The sequence below is a fragment of the Crotalus tigris genome, unplaced genomic scaffold (genome assembly GCF_016545835.1).
Source record: "Crotalus tigris isolate CLP2741 ecotype Arizona unplaced genomic scaffold, ASM1654583v1 scf7180000017863.408763, whole genome shotgun sequence".
Taxonomy (NCBI): domain Eukaryota; kingdom Metazoa; phylum Chordata; class Lepidosauria; order Squamata; family Viperidae; genus Crotalus; species Crotalus tigris.
Window position 1 is genome coordinate 263997 of NW_024096684.1, and position 13837 is coordinate 277833.

General features: G+C 43.7%; 1 protein-coding gene across 2 annotated transcripts in view; it reads left to right on the forward strand.

Moving 5' to 3' along the window:
* Positions 1-10543: 10543 nt before the first annotated feature.
* TBXT (T-box transcription factor T) overlaps positions 10544-13837 on the forward strand; it is a 54003-nt gene continuing 50709 nt past the window's right edge. For both annotated transcript variants that reach the window (XR_005556736.1, XM_039343547.1), the window contains exons 1-2: positions 10544-10810; positions 12327-12591. Coding sequence is in view for 1 of the 2 variants with exons in the window: in XM_039343547.1 (XP_039199481.1) it covers positions 10605-10810; positions 12327-12591 (471 nt within the window). In the remaining variant the exon portion in view is untranslated. The remainder of the gene's footprint in view (positions 10811-12326; positions 12592-13837) is intronic.

Consider the following 13837-nt stretch of genomic DNA (forward strand, 5'->3'; position numbering starts at 1 on the left):
CTTTCAAAGTAGGTTTTGAGAAAGATAAAATCAATAAATAAATCTAAATATTTCATGAAAAACATTCCTATCATTTTGGGTTATTCATTTGACAAAGCAATTCTAATAAAGCATAGGTACTTCAGGATCCTATCTGCATCATTATTTAAATTTCACTTTGGAGGCTTCATGTTGGACTTCAATTTGTAACTGCAAAAAGCACTGCACCAGCACAATGGAAAAATGCTTCGGAAGAATGACTCATAATATTTTAATGCAGCCCCTTGGAGAGAGATAATAATTGATTGATTGACTGATTGATTAATGGATGGATTATAGATATCTGTCCAGAGTTGTTGAGAGTTGGGTGTCATATAGGCATACAGGTTAATAAATGTAATTATATCTACTGGCAAATTAATCTGCATGAATCATGCTTGAGGTTTCCATCATTAACTGTAACAGGGCAGCAGTTTTTAAATTCCTGTCCAGGATACCTCCAAATGTTAACATACAACATGCATCCTACAGAATAGCATGCAAGATGGTTTCCCCTTCCTACATCACCCTGATAACCACTTTGAGAGTCTAAGAAATGATGCTTTTCCCAAATTTTTTCCCTACTTTCATCCCTAATACTTACTGCAATGATTTTTGGCTTAATTCTTGTCATTACAGCAAAACCCCCCCACTTTCACTTATTCCAAAGAAAGCTGTGCCTATTGGCCTACACACAACCCTTACATATTTATGGATTGTTCTGTAGTACTTATTTTATCCATGGGGAGAGTAGTAATGTCAGAGTCTTCCTAGAATAACAGAATAATAGAGTTGGAAGGCCCTTGGAGGTCTTCTAGTCCAGCCCCCTGCCCAAGCAGGAGACCCTATACAATTTCAGACAAGTGGCTGTGTCCAGTCTCTTCTTAAAAACTATCTTTCTTAAAAGTATTTGTTTTTAAAAAAATATCCGATCCATTTTTATTCATCCTTGTCTGTATTGTTTAGGGTTGGAAAGTCCTTGAAAATCCTGCTACTGCCTTGAAGATCAAACAAACTCAGTTTATGCTTGTGGTGGATGCAGTCCTTCCTGGGATGCAGAGATTTTTTGCAAACAGGTTCTCTAAATATCTGGACAGAAAGCATCACATCACTTCACAATTTTGGGGAGAGAGGCTCCTATGCAGATACAACCACCCATCATGAGAAGCCAGAATCTGCTTAGTGAATAAAATAGAAAAGAAATAAGGCAAAATCAAACAATCCCCTTGAGGGCTCAGCACCTTGGGTGAACCCTCACCTAGAAGGTGGAGAAACTGATCCTTGGTCCCTCAGTCAGAAGGTTTCATAGCTCTGGCTTGAAGTAAAAACTTATCATCCACAGTAGCTCCAGCTAAAAGTTGGGAGAAAAGCGTGGGGGCTTTGCTCGTCTTTTCCTGAGGATCGAAGTGCATTAAGATCGCTCGGGAAAAGGGCCAGAAAAGAGCAAGGAATCTCCTAAAAAAACCTGATACGACTGTGGAGGTGAAGCAAAGCCGGGATTTTTTTTTTTTTTTTTTTCACTTTTTCACTTCTCTTCCCACGCAGCTTCTGCAATTCTCGTCCCCTTCAATCAGGCTGAACCCAAATGCGCAGGCGCAGACTCCAATGAGCTGAGGCTGTGTGGAGGGAACCTCTCGGTGGTGCCATTTAACAAAGCGAGAGATGCATTCCGCGACGAGGGGCAAGGAAGGAAAATTTGGGTCTCTGGTCTGCCGTGAACATTAATCGGCGTGGGGACGGGGGGGGGGGAAGAAGACACAAATATTGGAAAGCCAAAGCCCTGCTGGATCAAAGTGTGGTTTTTTTGGTTTTTTTTTCCGCCAACGCTAAGGAAATCTTCAACATTCACTCCAGGCCAGTGTTTCTCAACTTCGGCAACTTTAAGGCGTTTGGACTTCAACTTCCAGAATTCCCCAGCCTGCCTTGCTGATGAATTACATATCCGGATACTGCAGATCTCATGCGTCATATAAAATAACATGAAATATGTCCGGTTGTAACCATTGGCAACTTTTCTGTTTTAAGTTTGCCCTGAAAATATGGCGTTTGGTCTTTGCCTTGCCCTGATACCTGAGAACAACAACGTAATAAATCTGGCAACGGGGAGGGGGGGTAGAATTCCAAGGCAAAAGATGGCAATTGAATTGCAAGGGGAGGGTAATCTACCGCCGTTTCCACCTTTTGTTTATTTTATTTTTGCATAGAGCCATGCGCTCAGAGTTACTTCTGGTGAGACGGGAAGCTCTATAAATTAGATAAAATAAATCAAAAGGGTTAATAAATAAGATCCGCCAATTACACCTTCCAGATTGATGGAACTGTTTGCGGCTCGGCGAATGGCTCCTGCGGGAAGCTGCATTTCTACGCAAACCAGGAAGACGGTTCAATTGCAATAAACAGAAACGTTTATCTGGCTGACTCTGGGAGCGAGATGGGTCCGGTTTTGTAGGCGCAAACTTCCTTGTGGTGGTGGTTTTGAAGCGTTTCCATGAAGTTGTCTGCGTATTGTCTCCAATCCACGAGTGAGACAGATCAATTTCTGCAGGGCTCTTCTTTAAGTCGTCTTGTTCCTCCCTCCCTTGGGTAGGCAATCTTGGCTCTTTTATGACTCGTGGACTTCAACTCCCAGAATTCCTGAGCCAGCCTACCCCTGATCTAAGGACACCCTCAAGGTGTCTCACACCTATCCGGCTTTCTCCATATGGGTAGAAGGGAAGCCAAGAACCGGACACCGACTGCCAAGAAAAGCAATAGAGGCATTGGGTTAGCAGTGGTTGACTCCGGTATAATTTTCGGTCCGTTGTAGGATGAGTAAGGATCATTATCTACCCAACGGCCCATTCTCCCGTATTTGATTTACATTTTCAGCTAAGTTTGTTCGGGATTATTTGTTTATCGGATTGTTAAACTTATTTCTACCCATCGCAATCCAAACAATTCTCCGAGGTTCAGGAAGAAAAATTACCATGTAAAATAGAAAGCAACACCACAGCCGTTTTGAGCGGTGCGGCCGGAAAAAAATAAAATAAAAAGGAAGCAATATTAACGGGCTATATACTGAACTTAACGCTGGAGGAGAAAAAAAAAACTTTAAATCTAGTTCTAGAAACAGCTAAATTAGAGTTTCTCAACCTTGGCAGCTTTTAAGATATGTGGACTTCAGCTTCCAGAATCCCCCAACCAGCATCCACACATCTTAAAAGTTGCTAAGGTTGAGAAACGCCGAGCTAAAGATTTATTTTTTTTTTTAAACACATCTACACCAAATCTGATGCCCTTCGAGGGTGCGTCTGCGCGCGGGTGTATTGGTGATGGAGATGGTGGTAAATTGGAGCTGCACCTCCCGAGCTGAGGAAGCCAGTTGAAACTCACGGGGTCCTGAGCCCATTTCGTAGGACATTAAAAAGATGGTTTCTCTCAGCTTCAACCAGCACGACAGTCCTTCTGAGACTAACCTCAACTTATTCCCATTCACTTTCCCCCTTTTTATCCATCGCGATTTCCTAGCTTAGTTAAAGAGGATCTGGAGCTCCGCGGCGCTAATTCCCTTGAAATCTAAATGAAAGGCAATGGGGAGACGCTGGACTCGGCCCTGCCTTCTTAAAGCAGTAGGACTGAGGTAGCAAAGATGGGCGTCAGAGGCGGCGGCGGCGGGAAGAATCTGCGCCCCGCAGGGATTTTACTGCCGGATCTTCTTTATTCAGAAGAAAGGCGCCCGTTGCGTTTCAGCGCTCGACTTTCAAGAGTCGGCGTAGGCCAGTGTTTCCCAAACTTGACAATTTTAAGGCATGTGGACTTCAACTCCCAGAATTCCACAGCCAGCGTTGCTGGCTGTGGAATTCTGGGAGTTGAAGTCCTCATGCCTTAAAATTGTCAAGTTTGGGAAACACTGGCGTAGGCAGAATTGTAGTCCTTAAAGGACAAAGTTCCCATGGTTAGCAGTGCTAAGTATTGCTCGCCTGAAAAATTGCCCTTCTACGGTGTTTTATATATGCGGGCTGAATTGGGTGTCCATTTTCTGCCCTACGCTCTCCCCGAGTCTCTCTCGAGGCCTGGTCCGTGTCCTGGCCTCTTGGACAAGACGAAATTGCGGGTACAGAACGACCCAGGCGGGTGGGGGAAGAGAGACGGCAGACATATTTCACCCTGAAGGAAAGACTTCATTCAGAAACTATTTGGTGGAAAGAGGCTTCGACAAGGGTAAAATAGCATGGAGGCGTTTCTTAATGCTTTCATTTTGGTTCAGAGTAAGGAGGCTTCAGGTATAGGATCTCTCAGGCGGCCGAATCCTAAGAATCAACAGACCCGGAGAAAAAAAGGCTGGCAGCGCCGACCTTCATCCACCGCAGCGGTTTCGGGGCCTTAAGGCCGAGCTAGGTGCAAGTGAGGATAGAACCGTAGTTTGGCAACCTGGCGCCCTACAGATTAGCACGGCCGTGTTGCCCGTGCTCTCTGAAGCTTAGGAAAGATGCGATAGCAACCGGCAAATGGGGAATTGACGCCCGTTAGGGCTCCCTTCTTCATCTACCTCCGCTTTCTCCAAACCGTCGTCTTTTGGACGGAAACGCGCCCTGCGCTCTTGCAGATAGTATTTTTGAAAACTCCTGTGAGTCTAGACAGCAGTTTTCCCAACCTGGCGGCGCTTTTTGGAATGGAATGGGATAGGATAGGATAGGATAGGATAGGATAGAATCGAATCTTGGAGGTCTTCTAGTCCAGCCCCCTGCCTATACCAGGGTTAGGCAACCTTGGCTCTTTTATGACTCGTGGACTTCAACTCCCAGAATTCCTGAGCCAGCCATGCTGGCACAGGAATTCTGGGAGTTGAAGTCCACGAGTCATAAAAGAGCCAAGGTTGCCTACCCCTGACCTATACCATCTCATTCAAATAACTGTCTTAGCCTCTTCTTAAAAATCTCCAACGATGGAACGCCCACGATTTCTGGAGGCAAGCTGTTCCACTGGTTAATTGTCCTCACTGTCAGGAAGTTTCTCCTTAATTCCAGGTTGCTTCTCTCTTTGATCAGTTTCCAACCATTGTTTCTTGTCCTGCCCTCTGGTGCTTTGGTGAATAACATGACCCCCTCGTGTTTGTGACAGCCCCTCAAATACTGGAATACTGCCATCGTGTCTATTTCTGCTTTTCTTTAGACTATTAGCCAAACCCAAGCCCTGCAGCCGTTCTTCATATGTTTTAGTCTCCAGGCCTTTGATCACCTTAGTTGCTCTTCTCTGAAATTTTTTCCAAACTCTTAACATAATTTTTGTAATATGGTGATCAAAATTGGCTGCAGAATTCCAGATGTGGTCTTACTAGGGTTTTATAAAATGGTTACTAATACTTCCCGTGATCTTGATTCTATGCCTCTGTTTATATAACCCAGGATTGTATTGGCTTTTTTGCCTGCTGGTGCTGCACACTGCTGGCTCATGGTTAAGTGATGGAAGCTTTGGGTCCTCATTCCCAGCCTGCCAGAGATCTGCAGCACTGGTGGATTATGGAAGTTGTGTTTGAACGCATCCAGAGGAACCTGGATGGAACCTCAGTGAAAAGCAAATTACTTTCTTCCAAGGAGTTGCACGGGTGGGCAACCTTTGCACCCCACCCAGATTGGAGTGGCAGTGTACAAACTAGTTGAGAACCATCTGAGCTTCGCCCATTTGCTGTGATAAAGGCATGACTGAAAACTGATTTCAGCCATGACTAATTAGCCACTCATGTGCCGTGAACACAACCAAATAAAACCAGATTAAGTGGGCTAAAGTGACTATCATATGCTTCTTCAGAGATTCTATGTCTGGATTCTTACACCACCTAAAGCTATGCTTTACAAACCATTTGGGCTGGATTCGCGAAACAGGCTGTGAATCCAAATGGGGTTTCGCTTAAGCTGTTGCTGAGTTTCTCCCCTGAATTCCGGGGAACTTTGAGCTAAGACAATGAGGAACCAGTCTGTTGGGGGTTATTTAAGAAGATTGTTAAGTCTCTCCTCAAAACTGTTGAGGAATTACCCACCTCCCACTCTTTCATCCTACGTGAAAAGAATTCTTGGGAAAAGACTGTGATGGGGGAGGAGGACACCGGAAGAAGGGAGATGGCTAACCATGCCTAGGGCTGTTACAGTGTGAAACCCCCCTCTCCGGGATTTTTTTTTTAGTTTTAATCTGGTTCATATTGATCCTACCAGTCACTAACTACGATTTGCCTTTGCTAGAAAAATTTTGGACGGTCCCAGTTTGTCCTGTGGGGGAGATTGAGAGCGTGCCAACTTTGAGGCCCTGCAAGAGAAATGCAGAAGTGCTGCCGTATCAAGCGTGAAGTGCAGCTTACAGTGGCATCTGGCAAAACAATCGCCAAGTCTTTTTGAAGATAAATTTGGGTGGGAATCATTTACCTATCTTCTTTAGGAACAGGTCCCTCCTGAAATCTAACAGAGTTTACGTCAGAGTAGACCCGTCTAGACTTCTGTTGTTCGCCGGGATGGGGGCTAGATAAGAAACTCCTTAGCGCTCCCCTTGGCATAAACATCGTGACGCGCATCTCTACGGTATTTTAAACAAGAGCAACAAACACGCAGCTGGTCTGAAACGAGGTTGGCGGGACGTCCGAAGCCAGGGCTCGCGGACTCTGGGTTTATTCAAGCCAGTCGTTTGACACACGGACTGTTTCGCCCTCGTCTTTTAGCCCCCACGAGCGAGGCTAAAAGGTGAACGTGGGAACAGGGTGGGCTGATGTTGTGCATCGCGCGAGCTCGGGTTTACAACCGAAAAGCAACCCCTTGGGCTTATTTCTCAAAATAATAATAATAATAATAATAATAATAATAATAATAATAATAGGAACTGCGACAATATCTGTAATACCATCAAACATCCACATCTGTCTATCCCAGGTCCCGGGTAAGGACTCGATAGGTAGACAAAATGCCAAATCCAGTCTGAACATCTGGCTGACTGTGCGATGATCCATAATAATAATAATAATAATAATAATAATAATAATAATAATAATAATAATAATAATAATAATAAAAAGGCCAGCTGCTAGAGATTGGGCGCTCCCCGAAGCCGAGGCTTCGTTTCAGCTGTGCAGCAGCCCCAAAAGAGGAATCCGGGTGGAACTGTCGGATCGCCGCCGCCGCCGCCGCCGTTTCGGTTCTTAGCAGGGGCGACTTTATTACCTTGCGGTGGGAACCTCTGACCAGAAGGAGGATGAGGCCGAGCGGGGGGGGGGAGTTGGGAGCGAGAGGTGACAATGGGCAGGAAATGGTTTGCTTGGGCTTCTGGAAGAACAATAAAGATCTCGTTAAACGGGAGCAGCGTCGGATCAAAACAGAAGCGACTCCCAGTTCAGCCGCTGCGCAATATTGGTCGGCCTTCTCAGCATCTTCGGAAATGATTATCCCGAGGACCATGGATCGCTCTTACTATGCGACCAGCCTTCTGGCACAGAGTCCGCTTCATTCCAGAGAGGCGACCTGCTTAGGACTGCAACCTTGCTATTTCTCCCATCTACGTTCGTTCCGAAGTTAAGTTCCACGGAGGACAGGATTTTCCCAGTAAATACATATGCCCAGGACCCTATCCTGGGCATATATATATCCTCCTATCCTATACAGCTCATTCTTCTTTCGACCGTTTGAACTCTTAAACAAAAAAAGTGATGTACAAAAGCTCAATTCTTTCTTTCTGGGATGATCGGTTTTACCGAAAAGATCTTTATGACATTGTTTTGAGGGTTGTTTTTTTTTTCAAAATAACTAGCAATGGGTAATAAGGAATATCAAGGTATAATACATACAGCCAATGGAAAAACCAGACTATTTAAAATTCTGATCACTTAGAGAACCACATAAAAGATACCATCATTTACATAAGCCTAAGAGTTAAAAACATTCTGAAACTAAACAAAATAAAAATAAAATAACACCTAATCAAATGTGGAAAGAAGCATTTATGAAACTGCAGCACTATCAGCAATGTCTAGACATAACTCTCAGTTCCAAATAGTGGCCCATCTCTAATAAATTCCTTTTTCACACCCCACCAGCTTGAATATACCTACTGATCAGTCCCATGAAAGCTTAAATGTGTGTGAGCAATTATGAGATTTTAAATTGTCATTCCTTTAAAAAGACAAAAAAACAGGCATGGAACAAATATGTAGGTTGCACAATTGATATAATACCAGCGTGACACATCTTGATGCTTAGCACCCATAAGCATTTGGGAAACCACACTTAGCACTAGCCGAAGTTTCTGAATCATCTTCAAAGGGACCCATTCCGATCACTCCATTTTCACACCTGGGCATCTCCATTTTACTTGGATGAAACTGCAACTTGTTTGCTCTCATCCATCCCAATTTGCTTCTGGACATCTGTTCAGAAAGCCCACGGCCTCCCTGGGATTACGCAAAGCATAGATGACCCGTGGAATTTGCTGTCATCAGATGTACTGATGGCCACCAATTAGGAGAGTTTTAAAAAGGAACTGGACAACTGCAAAGGAAGCATTGATGTCTGTTTCCTAGCCCTTGGATTCACAGGCAGACAACCTTGAACACCAGCTGCTAGGGAGCAAAAGTGGAGAAGAAATATCAATCTTCCCCCACCCCAAGTCTTTCTGTTTCCTTAATGCATCTTGTTTACAACAGTAGGACATAGAAAGTTGGCTAGATTACCAATTTGTTTCTTATGTTCTTAAGTAGATTGGAATTAAAAGTTTCTAGCTACCTTTTTCTATGGCAGTAGTTAAAAGCATATGAAATGAGATGGAAACATATGATACCTCAAAAGAGACTTCCCAAACCCTACTGATTCTATTTTCCTTGAAAAGGACTGGAATTACCATAACATTATATTCCCCCAGGCAATTAGAGTAAAGTCATCTATTAAGATCTGTAAGACTGTCCCTATCTTTTATCTTAGTTAGCTGATGAAATGTCTCTATCTAAACAGCTTGGATTTCAGCTTCACTGACTTCAGATTTATGCTGGGTTCCTTACCTTTTCCAGCATAGGTTAAATTATATGCAGTAAGAGCACATTTACAAGCTATTTTTTGAAATAATTAAAAAAATATTGAAATATTTCTTTGATCCCAGGCCTCTGTCAACTTTCTTGCCCTGTTGCCTGTCATACAGACTTGAAGTTCAGAGCACACTTCAAAGTTATTCAACTTACAGCAATTATTTATTCCAGTTGTGGAGGGCACACATATCTTAGTTGTTTCCCAATCTGTTTCAGAGTATAAAATAACAGAATGTTGGAGGAAGTAACTTTAATCTTGATTAAGTTCCCCATAAAAACTAGAAAGTGCTGAGATGTAGGGCCTATCCAATATCCACATCCATAAAGCTGCAAAACTGTGCTTCACTGGAACGTATCACTTAACTATATATTTACAGAGATTGATACCTAGTTTTTCTTTCAGAATTGGATCCTGCTGTATCATCTCTCTCTCTTATATATTTGTACTTGGTTTTGAAAACCAAGTTTTAATTGGTTTTTATTTATAATTATAGCTCTTTGGAAGAGAGAGGGTTTTTTTTTATTATGGAAAGAGAATATTTACCCTTTTAGTTAGTTTTAATTCCATTAGGGTTTTAGCACTAAAGAGACCAAAAAACCTTCACTCTTTCACATTTAAAATATGTGAGAATTCCTGCTAATGTATCATTACAAGGCTCTCTAAAACTGGGCACAAATATAAAGTATCCATGATTCCGTCTCCTTTGGTAAATGGACAGCAAGTTTAAAATGGATTCTTGACAGTAAATAACCATTTTTCCTCATGCCACAGTTGTGGCTCATTTTACATCAAAGTCCCACTGATCTGAACAACCTTGATATGCAAATAGGTGTGCTTATAAGATCCGGTCACTGGAGACCAAAGCTTGGGGTGATGGACCCATCGCTATTCACATTCTCATGGTATACTCCTACCCACAAGGATTTCATCCAGACCGTCCTGCTCTTTGCAGGAGTAGTAAGACACATCTTTGGATGGGTAAATGGTGCTACTGGAATAAGCAATGTGAATGTAGAGTCTCTACTGACCTGGGCCATTTCCTCCTTTGGCTGTTGAAACTTTAGCCTGGCAGCTTTGATAGAGGTGCAAACATTTGGGGGCAGATTTACATAAAATAGCTGCGTTTAATCCCACTGGCTGCAATTAACATCACAGGCTTTCCCTGGGCTTCGTTCTGATATGGCCGCAGGGAGCCAATCAGGTAGGCGGGACAGATACATCAAAGAGACTGTCCTCCAATCAGGTGAGCCCCCTACTGGCATTGTGATGTCACAAGGATATTTATACCAGGGGCTTAATTGCTCCCCCGTTTAACTAGTTTAGTTTGTTTCAAGTGGCGTGGACCAGAGAGGTCAAGTGGAATTAACCCTTCTGCCCCCAAACTGCAAACCTGTCCCACGCCCACCACCTACTTTTAGGGTGCTTTTAACTTCCCTCACTACAGCTTGTTGTGCGGCTTCCTCTGACAATTTCTCCAAGGCAGAGCGCTCCCGGGTACCAAAAAGCTGGAGAAGGATCTTGGTATTAAAGGGGGTTTGGTGGGTGGCCAGTAAGATGGGTTCTCCAACCACGGACAGCTCAGGAAAGAGTCTGCAGTATCAAGTGGATCATCTGCTAAGCGCCGTGGAGAATGAACTACAAGCTGGCAGAGAAAAGGGGGATCCTACCGAGAGGGAGCTGCGAGTCACTCTGGAGGACAGTGAACTGTGGTTGCGCTTCAAAGAACTCACCAATGAGATGATTGTCACCAAAAATGGCAGGTAGGAGGAAAGAGAAAGACAGAGAAATGTATTGATGTTTTCAGGTTGTTTCCGAGGGCTACTTCCTCCTTTCCCACTTTGCTTTCTCTTATGTTCATTTAATTGTTGCCCCGGATTTCAGAAAATCAGTCACCCAAGCATCTGAAGCCTTCTGCTCCCAATTGCTTTTAGTAGCTAACGAGGAAATTCCCTCAGTTATCTTTCCCAAGTCCTATTCTTTTTTTGGGACATACCCTCTTAATGTCTCTTTTGCCCCTTGACCACTAACACCTCTTCTTGGTCTCTTCCAGTCATCCTGTAGCCTCCCAGTCTTTATTCCCTTCCCCTTCCTCTGCTCTTGCAGTCCTTAACCTAAGCAATCCTGTCCAGTCTATTTGTAAAGGAGGTTTCCACTCAGGATATGAGATCCTCCCTCATGGAAATGCAGAAAGTTATTTTTCAAAGGCAGCCATCTGGCTGCTTGCAGTGATGTTTTTTCAAATTAGATTTTTCATATGCCTTTTGAAGAAACTCCCTGGCAATAAATTGCATATATAAAGATTAGCTTTCCCAGGAGAGGAAAAGAAAAGTTTTCCTAGTGGGGTACAGGATTTTATTGTGATATCAGTAGAATTTCAGTTCTAAATAAACATCTTTCGCATCACTCTTTCCTGAAAATTAACTTCCATTCCATGACTAATTTGAACTGCCATGATGTCTCCATTTAAAAAGGTTTTGTGGGCCTTCTAGCCTGTTTATGAAAGCTTGCAATGACAACAAATGGAAGACTACTTAAAAAAAGGAAGCTGTAACCCAGACTCTCCCTTTTTGTAATCCAAAGCTGTAAGTCTGCGAACCTGTGTCTCTAACATGCAAGTGAATTTCCCCAAAGCAGAGAGAACTCTCCCAAATCAAAGAAATTAAAAAGGGAGGATCAAAGTGCATCCCTCAAAACGACCAAATCAGAAGAATTTACTTCCACAACCTGAGAACAAAGAATGGCTTTGGTTGGCCATACCCTACAGGGGTACCTTTTAAAGCATTTGCATCTGATCTCTAAAATTGCTTATTCCTAAGAGACAAAAAGATAGAATCCACGTAAGATGTCATTTGGCCAGGGAGGAGCCTCCTTCCAAATTATTGCTAGTCACTAGTTATGGCTCACCGATTTCAAAGGCCTCCTTTCGAGGGGGTGAGATGAGAATCCCCTCCCCGGTTTAGAAATACAACTAACCGCCAGGTCCTCCCAGTGCATGTTTATTTGGGAATCCAACCCAAGGAGTTCATCGCCTGCGCTCCAATGAAATGTTAGCGTGAAAGCAGCCGCAAAGCGGGCTGCAAACTGAAGCGGGTTTTCCTTTAGGTTGGGTTCTAGACAGCATCCAGGCATGGCGAGGCTTCCTCGACTCGGGGCGGAGGAGGGTCTGTCTTTTGGGCAGAAAGGGCTTCGACGTCAGCCGCCTAGGCCTGGCCGGAGAGGCCGCGCCGCCCGTGTCTCCTCCCGCCTCTCCTCGCTCCTTGCGTCTCCTCCCTGCAGGCGAATGTTCCCGGTGTTGAAGGCCAGCGTGTCCGGACTCGACCCCAACGCCATGTACTCCTTCTTGCTGGACTTTGTGGCTGCAGACAATCACCGCTGGAAGTACGTCAATGGCGAATGGGTGCCGGGAGGCAAGCCTGAGCCGCAGGCCCCGAGCTGCGTCTACATCCACCCGGATTCGCCCAATTTTGGCGCCCACTGGATGAAGGCGCCCGTGTCCTTCAGTAAGGTCAAGCTCACCAATAAGCTCAACGGGGGAGGCCAGGTGAGGAGGGTGCGCGTGGAGATGGGAAAAAAAGTATTCCTGCAGACAGGAGTGGGCATCCAGAAATAACGGGCTGGGGGCAGAGAAGGAGCAAGGCCGCAGGTACAGTTCACTCCATAGGATTCTGCAGAAAAAATGAAGGTCGAATGTATAGTAAGTAGCCTGTACCGTTGTACGCGCCTTCTGAAAACATCTTTGATGTCAGTGGGTTCCAGAGAGTTGCCTCTTCAATAGGCATTCTTAGGGCTTCAGCCGCTTTTTATTTTTCAGTTTAGGAATCTGGAAAATATTTTACAGAGATGCCATCTCCTTGCCGTTAACCCTTTTGGCTGCTTTTTGAGTATCCTCTTCCCTGCCTTGCACAGGAAAGCAACTTAGGAAACCCAGTTTAGCTGCTTTATTCTGTGTAATGAAATGTGCGGCCTGGAGGAGATTCCAAAAAATGTGTTTTGTTCTTGTGTCCTGGGCTCTGTAGTCTGGATTTTTATAGACACTCTGGTAATTTTTTCATATTTGGGTAGTTGCCTGCAAGGCCAGTTGCTTTGCACACAGTCCTAGGGATCTGAAATTGATTGCAATATTTTCATCTGGAGCTCCAAGATAGATTCATGCTTACAAATATGTACATGCACAATTTGCAAGAAGGTAATAATGTCTTTAAGCAGAAAAAGAAATCCAAAACTAGTATTCCTTGAAGCATTGGACATATTTTAGTGTGGCATAAACATCTGTATGTCCATCAGAGGTATTAAGTATTATTCATCGGCCAGTATAGGACATTGCATTGACTGTTGAAGTGAACTGTCATCTAAGATAGCTTTAAATGTTCTGAAGCTTCTGTCTGTGTTACTTAAACTGTAATCATTAATTTCTGACATAACCTATAATTTTAAGAACATTTAAAACCCAGATTCTGATGTGTTAGGAACTGAAACAGCATGCAGCAACAAATACATAATAAGAATTTGGAGGTGGGTCAAAAGATAATGTACTGGCAATGTGTGTTTGTATCCATCTCTTAGAATGAAACACAGTCTCAGCTATTTGTATATTTGGGACCCAGAGAATTGGCATCTACAAACTCACTTTTGTAGATACACTTGTGTATTAAAAAAACTTATCATTTATCCCAAAACAACAGGAACAGTGATTTGTAAGGTAAATTGGAGTATATCCTGATTTAACCTATTTGGAGGCAGGTACCTAGTTCTAGTCCTATAATTAAGAAGAGTGAAATAGCCTGTCC